Genomic DNA, 22,471 nt, shown 5'->3' with positions numbered 1-22,471 from the left:
CAAATGTTAAAAAATATTATAATAAAAGATACATTGCGATTAATCTTCCTCAGAATTCTCCCTCCCCCTCACTTTGAACATACTGATCCTAATATTCTTGCCACTTTTGAAGCAGATCTGGAATTCCTCTTTCACTTTAAACATGCAGTAAATAGTACTCCTGAGTACCATCCAGTGAAAAGCCAGACTTGTAGAAACATGTGTGTCCTCCTCCACCTTATTCACCACATCTGTCACTGTGTGACTTCTGGCTCTTCCCCAAAGCCAAAATGGCCATGAAAGGTTAACATTTTGGATTGACTCAGGACATCAAGGCCACCATGACAAGACGAAAGACATGAAAAGAAGCCTTCCAAAACTGCCTCAGAAAGTGGCACGAATGATAGGATAAGTGTGTTCTAAGCAAGGGGGAGTGTTTTGAAGGAGATTAATGACAATGTATCTTTTATTGTAATAAGATTTTAAAAGATTTAGATATTTACTCTATTTTTTAATCACAGTTGTAATTAGCTTATTTTCTTTTAGGTGCCTCACTCCAGATGCAGAAGCCCGCCCAGATATTGTAGAAGTCAGTTCAATGATATCAGATGTCATGATGAAGTATTTAGACAATTTATCTACATCTCAGCTAGCCTTGGAGAAGAAACTGGACCGGGAACGGAGGCGCACACAGAGATACTTTATGGAAGCCAACAGGAATGCTGTCGTGGGTCACCATGAGCTGGCTCTGCTATCTCACGTAGGTACAATTCCCTCGATCTCTCCATAACGCCCTCTGATAGGCTGTCCTGAAGCTGTTCCTGCTTGTTTCAAGGATAATTAATCTATAGGTAAAAAATGTTTGATACCTGAAAACTAAAATAATATAACTGACCTTCCATAAAACAAATCCAGAATTTACTGTACATTGCAAAATCAGAGGTGTTAAAAGTCCTTTTAGCATTTCTTCAAGTTTAAATTATGGTCTTTGTATAAATAGCACTGACTGCTTATATTTACTTCCTTCAGCAATCTGATTGCATCTTTTGGGAACATGGATAGAAATGTGAGTTAATTCAGAGACAGAAATAACATTTGTTTCTTCAAATCTTCTTACTAGTCTTATTTAGTTGCTTTCATTATTGTTCGTGGTGATGATGTTGTTACTAGTTTCAAGTTGGAATTTTAAAAGTTTTTCTTGCCAGTAGCCTTTAGATTGTTTTGATATTTAAATGTATTTGTGAATATAGGCTGAAGAAGTGATGCGGCAACTACAAACTTGCACATGTTCAAGTGATAATGCCAGCGAGGTCCTTGCTGCTGAGGTCCTTATTTTTCTTCTTCTGTGTTTTTACTGTGATCTTGACTCACGATCTACCCTTCTGGGAACCCCCAGTAGGGACCTGGTACTGGGCCCTTCAGCCCAGTAGATCTTCTTTACTTCTATTCTTATGGTAGGGTGCAAGGCATAAAGGATCATAAAGCGCTTTCTTTCTTCTTTCCTTTTCATTTTTTCTTTCTTTTGTTTTTTGGCCAGGGTGCCTGGTCATTAAATTTCTTCCCAAGATCCTAAGGATTTGATGTACTTCAGTTCAGAAAGTTACATAAGATGCTGATTTCAAAGAAGAGGTGGTTCCAATTTCTTGAATAACAACATTTCCAGTGAATTCTTTTCTGAAAAGAAGGAAAGTACTATTGTTTAGTGGGTTTGTCTGGAGGTATTTGGGAGCCAGGAGTTGAAGATTCAGTGCAATTATTTTTTTGAGAGATAGTCTTTCATTTTCCTTGCCTTAAATGCTGAGCTTAGCTGTAATTTCACAGAGCAATCTGTGATGATTTTCTAAGGCTCTGGGTTATGTTTAGCAGCATATAACTTAGAGTTACAGCTCTCTTTGAGCACAGGCAGTTAGAGCTCACTTTGCTTCTTATTTTGTGGCCTACTTAGTAAAGGCTAAGTAACAATAAGAAACACATCATTCTATGTATGTCATATTGATTCCCAAATATTCTTAGTAGACTAAAAATGCAAGAGATTTCACTATTTCTATGTATCTCACATATGTGGAGCCTTTTATTAAATTCTGCACTGCAAAGTCACTTAACCAATTTCCGGTTCCAGCCAATATGAAGGTGGGTAGTGTTAGTTTGAAATCTAACATCAGAAATCCTCTTATCTTTAGCAGAACACCTTGAGGAAGATCATTTTAAATATTTATTTTCTACATCTTAGCTCTTAAAAAAAATCATTATCATGGAGAATTTCAAATTTAAAGGCAAAGTATATTTCCTGTACCCATCTTCCACCTTCAACAATTAACTACTTGTCACTAAACCTGTGTCAGTTATTTCCCCATCCTGCCTTTCCCAGATTATTTTGAAGCAAATCCCAGATACCATATCATTTCACTCATCATTATCTCACTTGTATTTGGAGGATGATTTAATTATAGAAACCTAACTCTCAGGTCATGGCCAGTTTTGAAAGTCAAGAGAAGGGTTATGAGGGTCTTCAGGTGGAACCCTACCCTATAAATTGGGGGGGGGATATACCTGTTTCAGAAGATGCCAGGGTTAAATAAGTTAATGTGTTTGAAAATACTTTGCAACTTTGAAAAGTTGTATAAAATGATAAGATAACATCAATGATATAAAACAAGAAAATCTGTTAAAGGAGTAGTTTGTTGGTGCATCTTGCTGACTAATGCTAATCTGTCCAAGTTATGTGTTTCAGTCATGCAGTTGAAACACATTTATGATCACCTGTTGTAACCAACCTCAAGCAGTGACCTCCTGGGGCATTCAGTTTTCTATAGGCCATGGAGAAATGCTTAACTTCAAAGCCAAGCTTGTATTACTGCTTTAGAGTCGTGTAATACCTTCTCCTTATGCACTGTTTTAAGTGTACTGATAATTTTTCCTTTTGAGATTAATCATATGTAAATTAAAAGGAAAATCCAACTTTACTAAAGAAGGAAGCAAGAAATGTTATTGTATTTTATCAAAAGAAAGCATACAGTTACCTGGCCTCCTCACTGGGTGCCAATTATTATTTTTTAAAGCATGTGCACCAGTGTTGCCAGAAAAATTATAGGTGTAAAATGTTATCCCTTTTTTTTCTTAAGCAGTATGATGATTGTTTCATTTCAAATATAGTAACATATTCTTCCAGAGCAGTTGACTTCAGTGGTGCAGTTACATGATCCAATGATAGATGATAGTCAAATGGAAGAGAAATTAGTGGGTTCTGTGAAACTTTATGAATTTTCAGCATCAATAAAGAGATCCACTGTGAATTACTGAAATTTTACAAATTAGTTGGTAAGCAAATAATTAATAAGAAGTATTTAAGGCTCATGCTTACTTTCACATTTTAGCTTATTAATTATGGCAATTTTTATAATGGGCTACTAAAGAAAAGTACAAATGTATATTTCTAAAGGAGAGAGAAGTCTTCACTAATACAGTTCACTCTTGTGTACTATGGTTTACCCACTGGGAAAGTGAAGTAAAACATTCCTTTTGAAGAACGGTAACCTTTAATTTTGGTAGCTCAAAATAAGAGACCATGAAGAAAGCACCAAGGTGAGAATAATAAGAATAACTCAAAATAAGACAAGGAAAAATTTTTACTTAAATGTCAATAATTAAAATGATATTATAATAAAGAGTGTTGTGGTACTATAATAGTTAAAACCAGGATGAGTATTTTGGTGCTGTTGATAAAGTGTTGAATACATAGAATCATTACCTTCAGATATTATTTTATATCTGAGACAGAAAAATTAGCATAGATATATCTAAAAGGTACACTCTTTTGGTCTTCACCAGCTAATAGAAGGATGACCACTAAAAAAGTCCATACTGGAAAAAATCTGGAAGATCAAAGGAATACTTTCCATTTCATTCACTGTTTTGGAATTTTGAGGATACAGCTTTAAACTAATATTTACAAAATGAATAAAGAGTATACCTATGTGCACAGGTGGAACTGAGCTGAATATTTCAGGAGGCTGAGAGTAGTCATAACAGAAGTGTCTTCTCATGGTGTGAGATTTGTAGGAATTACTGCTTCTCCTTCAACAATGTTTGGCAGGAAGTTTATCTTTACCTCCCATTTTAAAGCTGAAAGGTGGTTTCTTTCTACTCGTTTATTTAGTTTACTATTTTGGAAACTGCTTTCACATCCAGAAGCACTTTTCAGGGAGCAACACAGAGACAGAAAAATTAAAAATGCTTACAGTGTCCAATGAATACTGAAATAACAAGAATTTGTTGAATGTCTTCTGAATGTAAGGTATCGTGTGTGATAATCTGAGGATTATAAAAAATTACAATGGTCCCATTGTAGTTTATACTGTGCCTAGGAGGACAAAAGAGATAAGCATTTTCAGGAGGTGATTTCTAAGGACAGAGGAGAATTTGAGTAAACAGCAATGAGATATGCAAAGACATTTAGCGAAGCTCCCATAGCAAGCAGGGAAGATCAGAGCTTGATCACTGAATATACAAGTCACTCATGGATGGAAAAAAACATCAAAAGTTTAGAAACTCCAGCCATACATGTGTAGCTCACTCATGACTAAGAATGAAGACTTAGCAATAGTATTGTTGTATTCTTTAATTTAGTAGACAGGGAGAGGAAGCCAGAAGATAAGAGACATGCCTATGGTCAAGCTGCAAGTTCTGGCCTATCCAAGGACTACCACTTAGGTTTGCTGACTTACAATGAATCTTCTTTTCCTTTTTATTTTAAAGAGACAAAAAAGAAGAAAGTAAAAAGAAAACTCAATAAAGATAATGTGGAATTTCAAAACAAGATGATAGGAAATGAACAATGGTTATTATATTGCATATTGTTATCTTCAAAGTAGTTGCTCAGATTACCAGATACAGGCAGGCAAAACTGATCAGACAATATAAGCACTAACAGTTCCTTTCAACAAACTAATAGAAATTAGTTGTAGAGTTATCTTAGCTAGCTTATGAATATATACATATCTTCCCCCCGCTTTCATTCTATTCTTCTTTCCCCCATCTCAGTTTTTCTTTCCTTTTGAGCAGTTTCTTTCCCTTTCACTATATCCAGTGTACCTTTTGGATCTTATTTACTCTCTGAGTTTCTTACTCTAGGGACACATTTATAGCAGCACAGTTTGTCATAGCTAAATCTTGTAAACAACCCACATGTCTATCAACCAAGGAACAGATAGAAAAGATGTATTCTTACAATGGAGTACTACTCAGCTATAAAGAAGGATAAACTTGAGGCTTTTATAGGTAAATGGATGCAACTAGAAACCATACTCATAAGTGAAATAAATCAGAATCACATGTGTAAACATCATAATGTCTCCCTAGTATACGAAACAATAGTTTTTTTATAGGGATAGTTTTAAAAGTCTAGGGGAAAAAATTTTTGTAGATGGTGAAAGGTTGAATACCTCGCTGAGGTGTTTGAATTTAATCCTGTGGGTATAGTGGACTAAATACTCGAATTCTCCAAAGCACTAAGCAAGCAAATTTCCAGACTAAAAGCTAGTTCTTGTTGGTTGTCCATGCCCCCTTCTTGATATTTGTTCTTCTTTGGTTTCACCGCTCTTCTCTGCTCTGGTTTCCATCTTACCTGTCTGAATACTCTTTCTCATTTTTTCCTCTTATCCCTGGCCTCTTAACTTTCAACATTCTGCTTTTCTCCTTGAACTTGCCTTGATTTGGCCCCATTTAGCCTCATGGTTTTTCATTTCATATGAATTTGGGAAAAAATCCACCATGCAAAAATGTTATCTTTATTTCTGTAGTCATACACGATTTTGTTCTGAAGTTCTATTTCTACTGACGACGGTAGGTGGAACACGTGGCCAGTTCCAATGCTATCACTCTCCTTCCCATTTTAAGGTTTCTCTTCTTTGTCTCCCGTCCTCAAGATGGCAATGAGGTGCAGGAAGAAGCTGAAGCAACCCCATGTCAATCGAGGGGACAGCGGTTCTCTGTGACCCCTTCCTCGGTTTGTTGGCTTCTGCTAACCTCAGATGAAGTGAACCTATCTCTGATTTCATAACACTAACCTCTGTTCTTGCTCAGTGTTTATAGTGTCTGTCACTCAGCCTCTCTTCTCAGTGTGGTTTATTTCGGCCCAGTGGAGGACCCATGATGCCTCAGTTCCTGCTTGTCTCCTGGGGTCTGATTGTGACTTTCTTGGTGGCATCCTTAGTTTAAGATTAAGAACTCTTCTCTATGTCCCCCAAGGAAGTGAGGGGCTGGTGAATTTGCCAGACAGCACCAGTGCTCTTTCTCATTCACCGTGGGACAAGGCAGGAGACTTGGGTTCCTGTTGCTGTAACACATGGCCCATTAGGACTCCACTGGGGATGGGGGCGCTGTCTTAGCCCCACCAGCTTGGCCACCTTCTTCATTTCTTGCTGCTCTCCTATCCCAGGTGTCTGTCATTAGGTGCTAGTATTCCAGGTACTAAAGATACCACAGCCACAAAGGTAGACAAAGACTCTGGCCTGTTGAATGCTCAATCAACCACATTGTATATGTCATTCTGACCATCATGAAACTTCTCGGGAGGATCAGTTTTTTCTGGCTGTACCTGGATTTCCCCCTCACACCCGATTGAATCAGTTCCACTCAGATTATCTAGGATTTATCTCCCACTCTTAGCCACCCTCTACATTTCTACCAAAATTATCTTTCAAATGCAGCCCCAGGCGTCTGATCTCCGTACATTATCCTATGCTTAAAATGATGAGTAAATGTTCATACAGTGAGTTCTAGGAATATTTTCTTAGCTTTGGTGAATTAAGAAAAAGATTTTTTTGATAATTTGATATTGTCAAACAGCTGAAACACAGCACACAGAAATGTCATTTTAAACTCCATGTACATTGGAAGACAAAGCAGCCATTATAACACTTATCAGCAAAGATTAATTTTAAAATTTACCAACACTGCAGAAATTCACTTCATTATAGGATTCTTGGTATAATTTTCTAGTATGATCTGTTATGTGTTTTAAGCCAAATTTATTGACAGCTTTTTGATATTTTTTGCTTAGCATCTTTCTCACATATTTTTATGGTTGACCATTTAATTGAACAGATGTAAGGATCCAGATTCTCATTTTCTTAGTGTACACTTCAAAGATATGCTATTTATTTATCTGAATTGCTTTATTTTTATTATACCATATGCCATTCAGAATTGCTGAGCACACTGCTAAATGCATGTGTCTGCAGTCCTCTGCTGAGATTAAATTAAGCCATGTAGAAAATGATGTATTTTAAAGGACAATATTTCCGTGAACATATTTGTTTTTATTGTCTGGTTAATTGTTGACTGAATTTCCCCCAAGGCTGCAAAAATGCAACAAGTAATGATGCAAGGAAAGAAGGACAAGAAAATATCATGATTTGGTTTGGAAATGTTTTGAGAAAAGAAATAGTAGCATCCTGTGGGCTTCCACATGGATACGGAAACAGTCTTGCACCCACTGTGTAATCTTCCCCTTTCCCTTTTGTAATTGACATAATTTACATACAGTAGAATGTGGGAATCACTAAGAGCTGGCTGCAGTGACTTTTAACACATGTATTACCCCCACCCAAAACAAGAGTCAGAACATTTGCATTACCTGTGAAAGTTTCTGCATTTGCCTTTCTGTGCAGCTCTCTACCAGGACAAAGTTTGCTATGCTGTCTGTTACTGTAGAGTACTACTGACTGTGGTGAGACTTCGTATAAATCTAATATGTGTACTCTTTTGCCACTGGCTTCTTTCTCGTGACATGTCTTTGCAATTCATTTATGTTGCACGTATCGTAATTTGTTTACATTATAGGGTAGTATTAAATAGTATGATAGACTATATTCTCTGTATTCTTCTTTTGATGTACCCTTACCTTGTTTCTAAATTTGGGTTGTTATAATTTAGACTGCTATGAATTTTCTTCCTAGTCATTTTGTGGATATGTTTTCATTACTCTTAGGTAAATATCTAAGAATAGAATGTTAGGTCACAGGTAGTTGTATGTTTAACTATCAAAGCAACTGCCAGTTTCCAAAGTTGTACCAGTTAATACTTTCAGGAGCAGCATGTGAGAGCTCCACTTGTTCCACATCTTTGCTAATGCTTGGTATTGTCAGTCTTTTCTATTTTATCCTTGTCAGGGCTTTTTGGAGCCTATTAAAGAAGAAATGTTGCCTACTTCAAGGTTGCAGAAACAGGCTCATTTTTATTTGCAAATATTTTGTGGTTACAGCTTTTATGTTCAAGTTTGTGGTCTATTTTGTTTTGGCTTTGTATATAGAATAATAAAGACATTGAATTTTTTCTGTATGGGTATCCATTATTTTCCAACATGATCTCAAAATAGCTCATCTTTGCCCATTGATTTTGCTTGGTGTCTTTATGATTTTGCTTGGCATCTTTTTAAAAACTGTGTGTGTGTCTCTCTTTCTATATATATATATATTTCTAGACTCCATTCTATCCCATTGATGTTATATCTATTTTTAGGCCAAAAACACAGTTTTGACTGTAATAGGTTTTATAAAATGCTTTTCTTTTTAATTTAAAAATTGTGTTCAACATGATGTTTTGGAATATATATATATATGTGTGAGTGTGTATATATATTAATTGAGCTAATTAACAAGTGGATTACTTATATAGTTATTGTTTTTGTAGTAAAAGACTTAAATTCCACTCTTACAACATTTTTCAAAGCTACAGGATGTTATTATAATACAGTCACTATGGTCTACAATAGCCCTCTTGAAAACTTATTCCTTCTGCTTCACTGAAACTGCATTTTTTGCTTTTTAGCTATTTAATAAGTATTGAAGTTGGGTTATGCAAGTTTCTCAACTTTGTTCTTCTTTGTCAAGTTTGATTTGCCTATTTTAGGTCTGTAGCATTTCCTTCTGAGCTTTATTTGTTCATTTATTTGTACTGAGAATCAAACTCAGGACCTCGAGTTTGCTGTGCAGGTGCCGCCCCACTGAGCTATATTCCCAGTCCTTCCTTATTGACTTTAAAATAAGTTTGCTAGTTTCTTCAAAAAAATCCTGCAACAATTGTAATTACTGACCACTCATTTTAGCATGGAGAAAATTTTTACAGTTTTTCAAAAAAATCAATCTTCTACTTCAATAATTGAACAAAATTCATTGAGTATTTTTCTGGGTTGTATCTGTTCTTCTGTTTCAGTAGTGAACAAAATAAAAGCCACCTACTTAATAGCTGGGGAAGATAAATAATAGCTAAGTTAAAAATATATGTAAGTTATATAGACAAAATAAAAGAAGTCAAGGTAATAGGAAGTTGTAGATATGGGGAGAGAGACATTTTTAATAGGGATATCAAGGAAAACTCCTATAATTGCATCCCATTTGAGCAAATGCACCAGTGTGTAATGAGTGAGCCCCAAGGACCCAGCACTGGTGGCAGATGGAGCAGTATGTCCAAAGGTCCTGAGGTGGGCACCTGCCTGCTCAGCTCAAGGAGCAAAACAGAAGTCTACAGAGGGAGACAGGAGGAGGTGAGGATGCCATAGCCCATGGGATGGACTCAAATGTGTGAGTTTTGAGCAAGCGAAAGGGACATGTTTAAACAATATACAGTATAATAACCACTGTTAATTTCCTTTCATCTTGTTTGGAAATTCAGTATTGTTTTTATTGTTTGTTTCTCTCTCTTTAAAATAAAAAAAAATGATACAACTGTATGTTGTATAGGAATAGACTCCTGAGCGTTAGGGGTGGAAGCAGGGAGATTGTGTAAGGAAAGACTGCGGTGTTCCAAGCAAAAGACGGTGGTGACTATTTTCCTTGATTTTAAATTTTTTCTCTACTGGCACATAATGTGGTAAGTGCGCAGATTAGCAAGAACCAGACCTTTCCTTATGTACATAATTCTATGATAAAAATGCAACAGCAAGTGGGGGTTCTAGTTTTGGGGGTTTGTTTTCATGATACCACTCATGTCTCATGCTATACTTTAGTTTTGTTTTGTTTTTTAGGGTTTTTTTTTTCCTGGTACTGGGAATCGAACTCACAACCTCGCATTTGCCAGGCAGGTGCTGTGCCGCTGAGCTAAATCCCCAGCCCCTAGTAGCATAATTCTTCTTCTTTTTTTTTTTTTTGTTTTGTTTTTTTGGGGGATTCATGCTATACTTTTGAATGTCTTAAGCATTGCCGGTTTTCAATTGCATTTCTTACTTTTGGAAAGTCTAAATTAGAGTGCCTTAAAACTCGCCCATTTAATGGATCTCTGTGCATTGTTTCTTTTATGTATTAAATGAAATGACCTAAACCTGGCCTCATCTGAAATGCTTTTTCAGATATTGTTATATACAGAGTATGATTGAAAATCAGGGTATGTTTAAATTTTTAAAAATTTTTATGATGATGGAAGAAGCACTGCCATTAATTTCCCTCAGAACACTCCCCTGACTTCAGACACATTTTCCTGGCCGCTTCCCCTCGCTTCAGACACAGCTTGTTGTTCTTGCCAGTTGCTGTAGCAGTTCTGGAAGTCCTTCCTGGTGAGTGGCTTTACTTGTGCTGCCTTGATTACCCAGAATCAATTAAAAATGGTTACTTCTCATTACTTCCCATTTTGACTTTGGCAAAAAGGCAAAAGTCACATGGTACCAAATTCAGTGATTAAGGGGGGTGAGGACACACTGTACCGTTTTTAGAACCCTACGTCTCTATTGGATGGTGCTGGGCAGCAGCATTTACCAGGTTTTTGATCATACCCCATAAAGACACTCATAAAAGAAGACCTCCGCTGATTCAGAAAGAGGAAAGATTGGTGAGATAAGTATGCTGGAAGCGTGGTGCAAGTGTTTTGAGGGAAATTAATAGCAAAATAATTTTTTTTTAAAAAGTAAATGTTCACTGTATTTTTCGATCATCCTTTTTGTATTTAGTTTGATTCCCGTACTAGTCTGCAGTCTTCTAGACATGGCTGATAGCAACATTTATCTTCTGTAATTTTAACAAATACATTTTCAGATTATCACATTGCCTCCTCTTTGTTTTTGTACTTGTAGAAAATGTGTACTTGTATTAAGAGTAACGGAGAACTCATCCATTCTTGATACTAGGTTAATTATGGGGTAGCAGTGAAGCATTTTAAGTGGCAGAAAATTTTATAATTTTTTTTAGATTGACTTGTAAGGATCAATTCATTACCCAATTTATTTTAGTTATAGTTTATTAATATGTTCTAGTGTTTTAAAGAATTTCTAAGAGTAATGATAGTAACACTGTAACTACTGCAGCAAAATTTTTAGCATTGTGAATATTTTTGTGAAGAAATTCAATATAAAATAGAAGTAAGATTTAAACTTGAAAAAATCCCTTTAGTGTATAATCCTTATAAATTTAGCTGATTTTAGGGTTCAAAACACCATTTTTTTAGTTTGATTTTTAACTGTTGTTCTCTGACTTGATATATGGAATATGGGAGAAGGGAAACATTTAGGATCAGGGCTGACAGATTTCGTCTGTCTTCCACAGGCTCCAGTCCTCCGTTAGCTCACCTCTCTGAACTGGCAAACCCCAGTCTCCCAAGGAGAGACCTGGGCTGGAGCTCCTCAGCTGTGGCCCTTTCAGTGATCTGACCATCTTGGCCAATTTTGAAAAAATATTTTGAAATTTAGGGGCTAAATTTACTTACAAGAGTGTACAGTTAATGACCTGTCTCTTATTTTGGATTTTCTTTGTGCTGTCATTCTTGAAAAGCATAGAATGTGCTTTGTCACTGAAAAAAGATCACCTCAGCCAGATGAATTTCTGTCAATCCCCTGGTAGCTCCAAATGTATGTATGCAAGGGCACTAATTACTAAATTAATGGAAGAGAATGGTGAAGATAAAGCTAGTAGAGGATGAATATTTTAAAGCACAAAAACAGTTGGATGTGGGTACATGCCTGTGTCCCAGTACTCAGAAGGATGAGAGAGCAGGATTGCTGAGAGCTTGATGTCAGCCTGGACTACGTAGTGAGTTCAAGGCCAGCCTGAACTGTACAGAGACTGTGTCTCAAATGCATTTCTGTGGGTCTAAAGTAAAGCATCTATGAGAGACAGCTGGTGTTATGTTTTATATTCTTTTTTCCCCTCTCTCTATAAAACTAGCATTGTGAGAAATTTTAAAAACTGTACTAATTTTCATAAAATAAACTCTCTTCATTCTTTCCCATTGTCACTGTTAATTTGGGCAATGCCAGCCTGTTTCTGTTAGAGTTGCTATTCAACTAAAAATGTATGATGATCTGCTGCACACATAAAAATGTAATGAGCAAAGCTGAGCTAAACGTAATTGTGCCTATACCAGTACTGTGACAGGAAGTGTCTTCTATACTAGTGCTGATTTCCATGCCAGTGATAATTTTATGTCTGATTTACATTGTGTTCTCCTTGCTGCTGTATTAATACTCGGAATAGGTCCATCCATTCCAAGGAGGGGCAGTTGTCCCCAAATCTAATTAACTTTCTCTCCTAGTCCTTTAAAAGTTGTAAGTAGTTACAATATAAAAATGGTGATAGCAGTCAAATTCCATCCCTAAACGCTGCACTTTTTCTTTTAACCTAAATTCCTTGGTGGGCATATGTGCTTGTTGGAGACGTCTTCTGAGCACATCACAAAGGGTTCAACAGTTAAAGCAGAAATATTCACCCATCTCCCGCTAGCCAGTGGCTGCTGGGAGAGACAGGCATCCTACCATTGCTGAATGGTCGTCGCTGAGATGAATGAGCATTGCAGCTTCTCATATGTGCAAATGGCAACGAGGAAAATGGACGCCCATTCCCACCTAGAAGTGTATCAGCATGCGGTCCCTTCAGCCATTAGAGCAACTTCACCATGTAGACTTCCTGGGTAAAGGGGCACAATAACAGACAGAGAATTTACAAAACCTATTCATTCGATAAGGACTTCGCTTATGTTTTCTGGTCCTTTCCCTTTGACTTAACAAAGCACTGTTTTTTTGTTTTGGGTTTTTTTTTTTTTTTTTTTTTTTCTTTTAAAGCATTTGCTATGTTCACACATTGTGGAAGTCACTGAAGGATTTTAAATGGACTAAATGCCTTTAAAATCCAATTCTTCAAGGAGTGATTGAGATAAAAAGTTGGATATTCACAATAAAAACTCTAGAAATCACATTAGGGAAAATGTGTCGTACAGTGGCATATGGTTTATAGCAAGAACAAAAATTATATTGATGTTTTGAAACAAATACTGCTGCAATAGATTATTATACATGTATAGGTTTTTAAATAAAAACAACTACACATTCTTACCATATCTTCTATGCTTCCAGAGTCTGAAAAAGCATCTAAGATTGTGAATTCCCCTTTGTCAGAATTTGGCAGTTACAAGTGACTGTTGATTTACAACCCAGCTGGATCTTGGGTCTTGGCTGCAAGTCAGCCTCTTTAAATCAGGAATTGCCTGACTCAGAACTCACAGCTTTCCCTGCTTTTCAGCTGTTCAAAGAAAAATGTCTTCCTCTAATTTCTTATCCATACCTGTTACTTAACTCTTCCCCTCCCTTCTCTCTCCCCCGCTCCCCTCCCCTCTCCTTCCCTTCTCTTTCTCTAGAGAGATACGAGTTTTGTTGTATTATTCAGTCTGGCCTCAAACTTTCAATCCGGCCATCTTTGTCTTGAGGGCCACTGGGATAACAGGTGTGTGCCACCGTACCCAGATTCCATGCCTGCTCCTAAGAGAGACAATCCTTTGTTAAAGTTTTGCTAGTTTTAGAGATGTATGAATTCCCTCATCTAATTGCATTAATGCAGTGAAAAGTTTTTCAACCTGATAATTCTCTCTCACCTTATTCTGACATTGATAACCCTGGCCATCTTGGATGTATACGGTTTAGGGGGTTGTAAAGGCCAACTGTGGTTTAGAACAGGGGAGTAGATGATTAATTTACAATAAAAAGATGGGAAGGAGAAGGCCCTAAACTGGGTGTTTATTTCTAGGTAAAGTTTTAATGACATCAGCTGAGAATCATTACAGGAAGGAGAATTTCCTGGGCTTGGGGAAAAAAACAGGTGGACGTAGAAGAGGATGAGTGAGTTTGCAGTAAAGTTTCAAGGCCCAGAAGAAGCTTATGGGTTTTGTGTTAGGGGTTAGGTATTGGCAAAACCGAGACTGACATTACAAATCCCTATTACCCTAGGAACTGAGAAAATTCCTGAGCAGCATATCTCCAGCCCTGCTGCAGAGTGCCCAAGCATTTCTTATCTAGGGTTCTAAGTTAGCACATTGGAACAGACCCAAGACAGAGGAATTAACACTTCTGAGCTATAAAAGGAGACTTTGAACATTGGTTGAAGAATTACTCAGAGAAAATTAAAGTGAAGGTATTTCTCCGACTGCCTATAACTTCAACAAAACAACAAACCTAGTAAAAAGTCTGAAGAGAGGAACATTGAAGAGATTTTCAGGGAAAAGAGACAAGCAACAGCAGTTAAATGGACAGTTTGCAATGCACAATTTTTTTGGTGTTCTTTACATTTTGTCTTGTTTGCAGAATTTGAACCCATAGGAACATTTATAGATTTACTTCTGACTTCACTTACCTGTATGGATTTAGGTTTTCTTCATCTGCAAACTTCACCACTATGACATTTTAAGCAGTCACTGTAATTGTCGGGAATATACCTGAAGTAAAAGATAAGTAGCACACAACTTGCCTCTCACACTGGCTTTGCTCCTTCTTGCAGGCTTTTGGTACAGAAGAGGGGGTAGATTTGCTACTGAACGATGTGACACAATTCATGAGAGCTCTCCCTACTTCAGTACATGTGGCCTTTTGCTTTCTTCTCACACTCTTTAACTGTCATCCTTTCCTCTTCTGTGCCTTTTCTTCCATCGTCTTTTTGTCTTCCTGATCTGTGCCTTAGTTTTGTCAGTATTGCTTAGCCCGACAGCCTCAAAAGAATCTTCACCTGAGGTACTGAGAATTCTCTGCATAAAGAAACAAGGGGTACTTTGCTTGAGTCACATGTAGTTCCTTCCTCAATGACTTTTTCTTAGAAAAACAAGAGCTGCCAGCATTTAAATGCATTAATCTTTTATCTTTATTTTTACTGAAATTTAGCTGTATTTTTCAATTTCTAATCTTATAGTTTAGGGGAATAGCGAATCCTATGGGCAGATGCTGCTGCTGGCATGGTATCACGGTAGAAATGCTCCCCTTCACTTTGGCAAACCTTGGAGAAGCCCATGGTGAATTCTTCAGAGTGTGAGGCAGACAGTCACGAGAAACTTCTTTATTGGTGCTCTTCGTGTTTTAGGCAACCTAATCTCTCACTGTGGTCTGGTTTTGTCTGCTACTAGTGTTCCTTTAAAGAAAAGAAGCCTTATTTATTTGCTATGGTGCTTAGAGGATTTGATAGTAAATATTTTAGAAAAAATTCAAAAGAGAGAAATTTCTGCTGCATTGCTAGTCTGTGCCTTAGAGGTACAATTTTGCTCCAGATTTTTAGTGCTGTTACTGAGCACTTTTATACTTCCCATCTTTTTTGTCCCGTGGTAGCTTGTATTTTCTTGTATATTTGGACTGAGTAAATCCCTTAAGGTGTATAGGTGGAACTACTCAGGTTATGTCTGCATTAAATATTTATAATGGCATCATTTTAAACATCTCAATATATATTTTAACAAGCTTTGAGTACTACAAAGAAAGGAAAAAGGAAGAAGGAGTTAGAAATTGAATTTCTCTTTCCAGGAAACCTTCGAGAAGGTGAGCTTAAGTAGCAACAGCAGTGGGGCAGCCAGCCTGAAAAGCGAGCTTTCAGAAAGCACAGATCTGGCCCCTGAAGGCTTCCAGGCACCTTGCGGGAAGGACGAAGACAGGGCCTGTGATGAAATACTCTCTGAGGACAACTTCAACCTGGACACTATCGAGAAAGGTACTTCTGCAGAGAGGGCGTCATGCCAGCACGAATGCACTCTTGACTCCTTTCTGTTTCAAAGTTCATTTGCTTTTTTATTTGTATTGATGTGCAGATATATATTCAGAGCTGGATGATGAATTGGACATTTCGGATAACTCCAGCAGCTTGAGCTCAAGCCCTTTGAAAGACTCTACATTCAGTAAGCTCTCTTTACAAGTTCTTTACATGTTGTGGGAGTCTAGCAGGTAGTGGTTTGGAGTCATACCATATGCGTATCCTGGAGCTGGTTTGTTTTTTAGGTGCAGCACTAGTTGGGGCGGGTAAGTCTGTGTCTCCTCCAGGGGTCAGAGGCCAGCAAACACCATGACTTTGTAGTCCCTCAGCTATCGGGATAGTTCTGTTATTCCTACGGGCAAATGAAGCTCTTACTGGGAAACGGAGATAACTTATTTGGAGATGGCTAAATAGCTACACAAATGATAGAAGTAATCCTTTAAGACTGCATTGGTTAGAGGAATTACAAATGCATAGAAGGAACTAGGCTTGGGACAGACAACTTTTGTGCAATTTTATTCATATTAATGTAGAGGATGTATTATATTTCAAAACACTAAAGTAGAAGAAATTTCTGGATATTTTACTACTATGACAAATATGATATATAAATGCAGCTTAATGTTAGTATTAATTTGAAATAAGAAAGTAATTTTACTTTGGAATAGGAAAGAAAAAGAAAAGATATATTTAGATAGAATTGAAAGATTATAAGGAAAGATAGGATCAAATATACTCAACAGGCCTGAAGTTGAAAGATATTCAAATAGAAAATGGAGAAAAAATAAATCTTTTAAAAAGAAAATTGATAGAATATAAAACAGACATAGAAATACTCTAAAAATAAATTAAATATAAATTCTTTCTCTCAGTGACTAGATCCTGAAAAAAATCTCAAAAGAGAAGATTTAAAGTAGTCTACGGATCAAAATAGAACCCTAAGGAGTTAGCTACATTCTGTGTCTTTTAAAAGCTTAATTAGTCTATCAAAATGGTAACTAGATCTTCCAGATTTTCTGGGACAATCACAATTTCCAATTCCTTGTCCTAGTTTCCCTGTAAATTTCTGCCTGCTTGATAAAATGGTTTGATTTGCAACTGGGAAAACATGAATATAATATATGAAAACCTTTTCTTCCATATAGACATGTCTAACAAACTCTAGGGATAGGTCATTACTGTTTTGTGATGAGTTCAGTGTTGTTAACCCCGGGTAACAGTGGTAGGAAGGGGCAGTAGGGAAATGGGAAAGAGCAAGTAGATCCTAAAATTTACATGTAGTAGCTTGTAGCTGTCTTGGGAAAGGTTTTAGGAAGACTATTAACAGCTTATTTTTGTTTGCTTAGCATCTTTTCTTTGGAACTAAGGCCTTAAACAAGCCTGTCAAGTAAATAGTAATTTGTAACATTATATTTTAGCTGAGGCTTTCATGATAAAAAGAATACAGCATTTAAAAAATATTTGTGGAGGAAATAATATAGTTATTTTTAAATTCTTGTTGCAGGCATTTTAAAGAGAAGTTTTAGTGCTTCCGGAGGAGAAAGGCAGTCCCAAACGAGGTATGTAGAGATAGATCTCTTAGAAGTATTTTTAGGCTTTGCAGAGCTGAGAGGCTGGTGACAGAACCGACTGCCAGAAGTCACCACAGACACATGGAAAGAGAAGCTGTGTGGATCTTTCCGCCCAGACCCTACTACAGTTTACCAGGTAGCATGCTGGAGAGAGTGCTAAGCTTGGACCCGGGTTTTATCCTAGCTCTGCCTTTTTCTAGCTAGTGGCCATCAGCCAAAAAGTCTTTCTGAGCTCAACATGGGTCAAAATTGTAGGGCAGTTGTGGGCTGTCACATCACCTGGAACTGTGGCTTGTTCTTCTACATCTCCAGTTTATATGTCTAATCCTTATGACAACTATGGCCAAGAAAAGGAAAGGGGGATCCTTTCCTTTTAGATGTGGCCAGATGTTTTACCCATCACTTCTGCTCTTACACATCTAGGCAGAATGTCCTTACATTGACCACATTTTGCTGCAGAAGTTGGTGGGATTTATTTGGGATGTTCCCTTTTAACAGCAAGGAGAAATTACTGTAGGACAACTAGTTCTATCAGTGACACCTGTCTTTTAGAGTAAGGACTGAAACAAACTAGTAGACTTGGGCTTTGCAAGTTCTTGATGACCTTCATGAGACTGTTCATGAGAACAGTTTTGGTGTCTTGAGGTGAGGATGGAATGCTTGGTTGTGGTACTCTTGAGAATTTCCAGAGGTAGGAAGTTCAAGAAATGGGGAGTGACTTAACAGAATTAGTTTATAGGGAACATTTGGTGGAAACCGCCCCCTAGTTTCTAGATGACTTCTTAAAGACTTCCTTGAGACTTCAGTGAAGAGGCAATAGAGAGGAGATTAGAGAAGGAAAGAGAAGTCAATTCCTACAGTCACACAGCAGTGCGGAGCTGGAAGTGTAGGCCTGGCAAAGATGGAGAAGAGTGAGGGAGATGTCTAAATTTTTCTGTGTCTGGATAAAGAGAGACCAAGATACAATTAAGCTAGAGAAGTAGTGAAAGGATGTCTGTTTGTGAGATGATGTTCTAGGCTACTGCTGAGAGGACTGCCCAGGCTTCAGGAGTCTGGTCAGCTGGGATGGTCCAGTAGAGATAACAGAACTGAATGGCTAGAGGGACTGTCAGAGGCTAGGGCAGCAGTTGAGGCTGGGACCACGCAGAATGTCAGTGCTGGGCAGTGGGCATTATAGAAGCAAACTATGACACAGGGCCATACTCCTCAGTGAAAGAACTTTATACTAAAGTGGAAATTTCCAATCAGGTGAATTTAGGAACCTTGGAATTGGCAAATAATTATACTTTTATTTCCTAAAAGGATTCATAGAAAATTTTATTTGCGGGAATTCAAATTCAGTTGGTGTCACCAATTTCAGTTGGTGTCTTTTTATTTTAACACCAGAATATATTTATGGGGAAAGAAAACTTCTGTCAGAGAGAGAGACAGAAAGGGTCCTGAGTGGGTTGCCAAGGACCTGGCCTTTTCTAGGGATTTGTATAGAGCAAAATGATGAGGTGAATCAGGTCCAATGTGGGGAAAATTGGGGAATCACAACAGTTGGTGTCAACTCTTCAAAATCAGAAGAAACATATATACTGTTCATTTTAGATCTGAGATAAGTTTTTCAAAAAAACCACTAGTTATTATTTAAATATTTTACAACAATTGGGCCAACTGGAATCTGTAGATAGGGACAATTCAGTCTGAGGCAGGCATATTGCAGAGTGAGTCTTACCTTGAGTTTATGACCATGTTACCAGATGGAAAATGGCCTGTACATGGAAGAAAGTATGAGGTAAGGTGAATAAGACCTGACCTAGACCAACACTTGTAGAGATGTGTTCCAGATAGGGTGTGCAGTATGTGCAGTATGACATAAGACAACACAAACTGGTTTAAACCAACCTCTCTTCCCTCAAGGAGTTCACACTGTAATGCAAGATAAAGGTAGACTTTAAGAGAAAAAAAAATGAGAAAAGGCATGTCTAGTAAGAGGAGAAAACATTGATAATTTTTTCATGCTTCCAGTGATCCCCGAGCTTTCTTTGAAGTAAAAGGAGACACCTCTCAATTGCACTTATAATTCTTAATGTGCCAATAAGTAAAGCTAAAGTTATTTTCAATCTGATATTTTTAGTATTTTCCTATGTTTCTTCATTTATTGATGTGAAATGTGAACTCATCCTACAAATATTTACAAGATTAATTGATAAACTTGAATATCAAAGGAGATAGCAAAGTTATGTAATAGAGTAAAAATAAATCTAAATATGGCTTGTAGAATTTTTGGCTATTCTCTTCCATGTCTGAAACCATGTGACAGTTACAGTGGGCCCCCAGCCAGCGTTTACAAAAGGAGTTGGTTCCAAAGAGCAGATGCGCAGGGAAATACAGGTCTGAACGGAGAGCAGCTTCTACAGTCTAGAATTCAGATTTGACCCTGGCTAAACAGTTCAGAGAGAAAGCTTAGGCATAAATTCTCACATTGGTAACCTTAGATATTAGGAGCCATACATATACCAATTAATTGTCTACTGAAAAAAATTGAACTACTTCCTTAATAACTTGGGCTAGGCTGTCTTAGGCAAATGAGCCAGGAAAATGGGTAAAACACAGTAAATGGAACTAGAAGAGCAGCATCTGTCTCTTCAAAGAAGTACTGAAATTTGGAGACTGGAGAAAGCAAATATAGCATGAGAACTAGAAGGCACCCCAGTGGTCTAAGCAATCATCCTGTGAGTTTTTTTAGGAATATGATTAATAGCAAGACCACAAGAGGATAAGTCCCTTTGAAATTTTTAACTTAAGTCATTTTCAAATTTGATCTAAAATCTGATACTTGCATTACTATTTGCCAGGAAATAATTAAGAATGGACTTGACAAAAGCATGGTGGTGCATGCATATAATCCCAGCACCCAGGAGGCTGAGGCAGGAGGATTGCCATGAGTTCAAGGTCAGCCTGAGCCACATAGTAAGTTCAAGGCCAGCTTGAACTACATAGTGAGACCCTATCTCAAAGACCAAACCAAACCGAGTCAAACCAAAACAACTTACCCATCAAGTTTTCCAATTTTTAAATTTTTTATTAGTACAGATTTGCACTACATATGATTATGCTTACTGTGGTGAGTTTGTACATGTACACAACACATTTTAATTCTTTCTACATAATCTTCTTCCTTTCCCCCTACCTCTCATCTCTTGGTTCTCCTCCCATTTGCAAAAGATCTATCTCCATGTTTTCTATTCACTCTAAATTATTTATATTTTGGGTTTCTCATATATGAGAGATCATGCAATACTTGAGCTTGTGTGTCTGATTTATTTCACTTAACATTATGGTGTCTAGTTGCACCCATTATCCTACAGATGATGCAAGTTTATCCTTCTTTATAGTAGGGTAGTACTCCATTGTGTATTTTCTTTATCCATTCTCTGTTGGTGGATAGATGGGCTGTTTCCAAGATTTAACTACTGTGAGTTGTGCTGCTATAAACATGGGTGTGTATGTAATAGGAAATCTTTAACTCTTTTGGGAATATACCTAGAAGGGAAATAGTTGGGTCAAAGCAATTTCTAGTTTTAGTTTTTTTTTTGAAAAATCTACATACTGATTTCCATAGCAGTTGTAGTAGTTTACATTCCCAATGAAAATGCAGAAGGGATTTTTCTCCCCACAGCATCACCAGAATTTGTCATTATTTGATTTCTTGATGACGTCCATTCTTTCTGGTGTAAGCTACAATCTCAGATGTTGTTTTAATTTGAATTTCTCTAATGGCCAGTGGTGTTGATCATTTTTTCGTGTATTTATTTGCCATTTTCCACTTCACCTTCTAGGAAGTATCTATTCACTCAAGTTACCCATTTTTTATTGGGTCTTTTATTTTGGGAAATCTAGTGTTTTAAGTTCTTTAGATATTCTAGATATTAGTCCTCCATTTGAGTTGCCACATGATAAAGTAGGTAAAACTCCTGAAATAATAGGTGCAGGCCAGGACTTTCTGAATAGAACCTCAGTTGTGTATAATAAATAACACCAAGAATCAATAAATGGGATCATACTAAATAAAAAAAGCTTTTGGACAAAAAAGGAAACCACCAACAGAGCAAAGAGACAACCCACAGAAAGGGGAAAATTTGCCAACTACACCTGAGAGTTTCGTCAATTTTTATTATATAGTTTCTATTGGTTGTTATATATATTTCTAATTCAGTAAGTCACAGCACTTTATGTCAATTAAAATTATCCTTTACATTGGAATTTGGTAAGGCAAATAAAAGCTTCAACCTAGAACTATCACATTCAGATACTAGGGAACTTTGCTCGTTATATAATTAATGGCTTTCTTAAGAATATTCATTTGAACTTGCTACAGTAGTATATGCCTGTAGTCCCAATTATTTGGAAGGCTGATGCAGGAGAATCTCTTGCATCCATGAGTTCAAGACCAGCTTAGGTAATATAGCAAGACCCTATCTCAAAAAAAAAAGAGAATATTCAGGTAGTAAATATTTAATTCTGTGTACCAGGCATGCACCATACTATGTCTGTTTTATCTTTGTATTTTCCCGGGCACATTTATTGCATAGAGATGCCACAAATCCACAAATGCTTCTTAATTAATAGACAAATGACTGTTATCTCAATACAAATTCTTTCCCCCTATAGAGGACTGGCTTAAATCTTACCTGCTGGCTTAAATCTATAGCCTTTGCCATAGACACAGCATAAGACCCATTCTTTTTCCTCTCCCTCTCTCTGCTCCCCTCTTTTTAAGATTCTGTTGCTCAGGCAACAAGATTTCTTCATGCCTGCTTGCCTCCTGTTGCCTCGGCAACAGAGCATAGTTGGCAGGCTAGTTTGAGACATCGGATGTTTGTGGTAGCAGAGATGCCTGTGGTTCACAACTTCTTTGATAAGTTAGTATATGCATAAATTTATTTAAGGGTGTGC

At 37.1% G+C, this 22,471-nt stretch overlaps 1 protein-coding gene and 1 long non-coding RNA gene across 12 annotated transcripts in view; one reads left to right on the top strand and one right to left on the bottom strand.

The window, feature by feature from the left end:
* The window catches only part of Nek10 (NIMA-related kinase 10), a 234,425-nt gene that overhangs the window by 160,194 nt on the left and 51,760 nt on the right, over positions 1 to 22,471 (top strand). For all 11 annotated transcript variants that reach the window (XM_013515620.1, XM_005387501.2, XM_013515619.1 and 8 more), the window contains 4 exons: positions 526 to 739; positions 15,734 to 15,917; positions 16,015 to 16,101; positions 17,461 to 17,515. In XM_013515620.1, coding sequence (XP_013371074.1) covers positions 526 to 739; positions 15,734 to 15,917; positions 16,015 to 16,101; positions 17,461 to 17,515 — 540 coding nt within the window. The remainder of the gene's footprint in view (positions 1 to 525; positions 740 to 15,733; positions 15,918 to 16,014; positions 16,102 to 17,460; positions 17,516 to 22,471) is intronic.
* LOC102015974 lies at positions 760 to 22,284 on the bottom strand. Its single transcript, XR_261430.1, has 3 exons — positions 22,207 to 22,284; positions 12,716 to 12,866; positions 760 to 1,653 (listed from the first exon to the last, which is right to left on the bottom strand). It is a non-coding gene; the product is annotated as an uncharacterized LOC102015974 (long non-coding RNA).

The sequence above is a fragment of the Chinchilla lanigera genome, unplaced genomic scaffold (genome assembly GCF_000276665.1).
Source record: "Chinchilla lanigera isolate Chin_1 unplaced genomic scaffold, ChiLan1.0 scaffold00029, whole genome shotgun sequence".
Taxonomy (NCBI): domain Eukaryota; kingdom Metazoa; phylum Chordata; class Mammalia; order Rodentia; family Chinchillidae; genus Chinchilla; species Chinchilla lanigera.
This window is presented reverse-complemented; position numbering and strand designations above follow the sequence as displayed.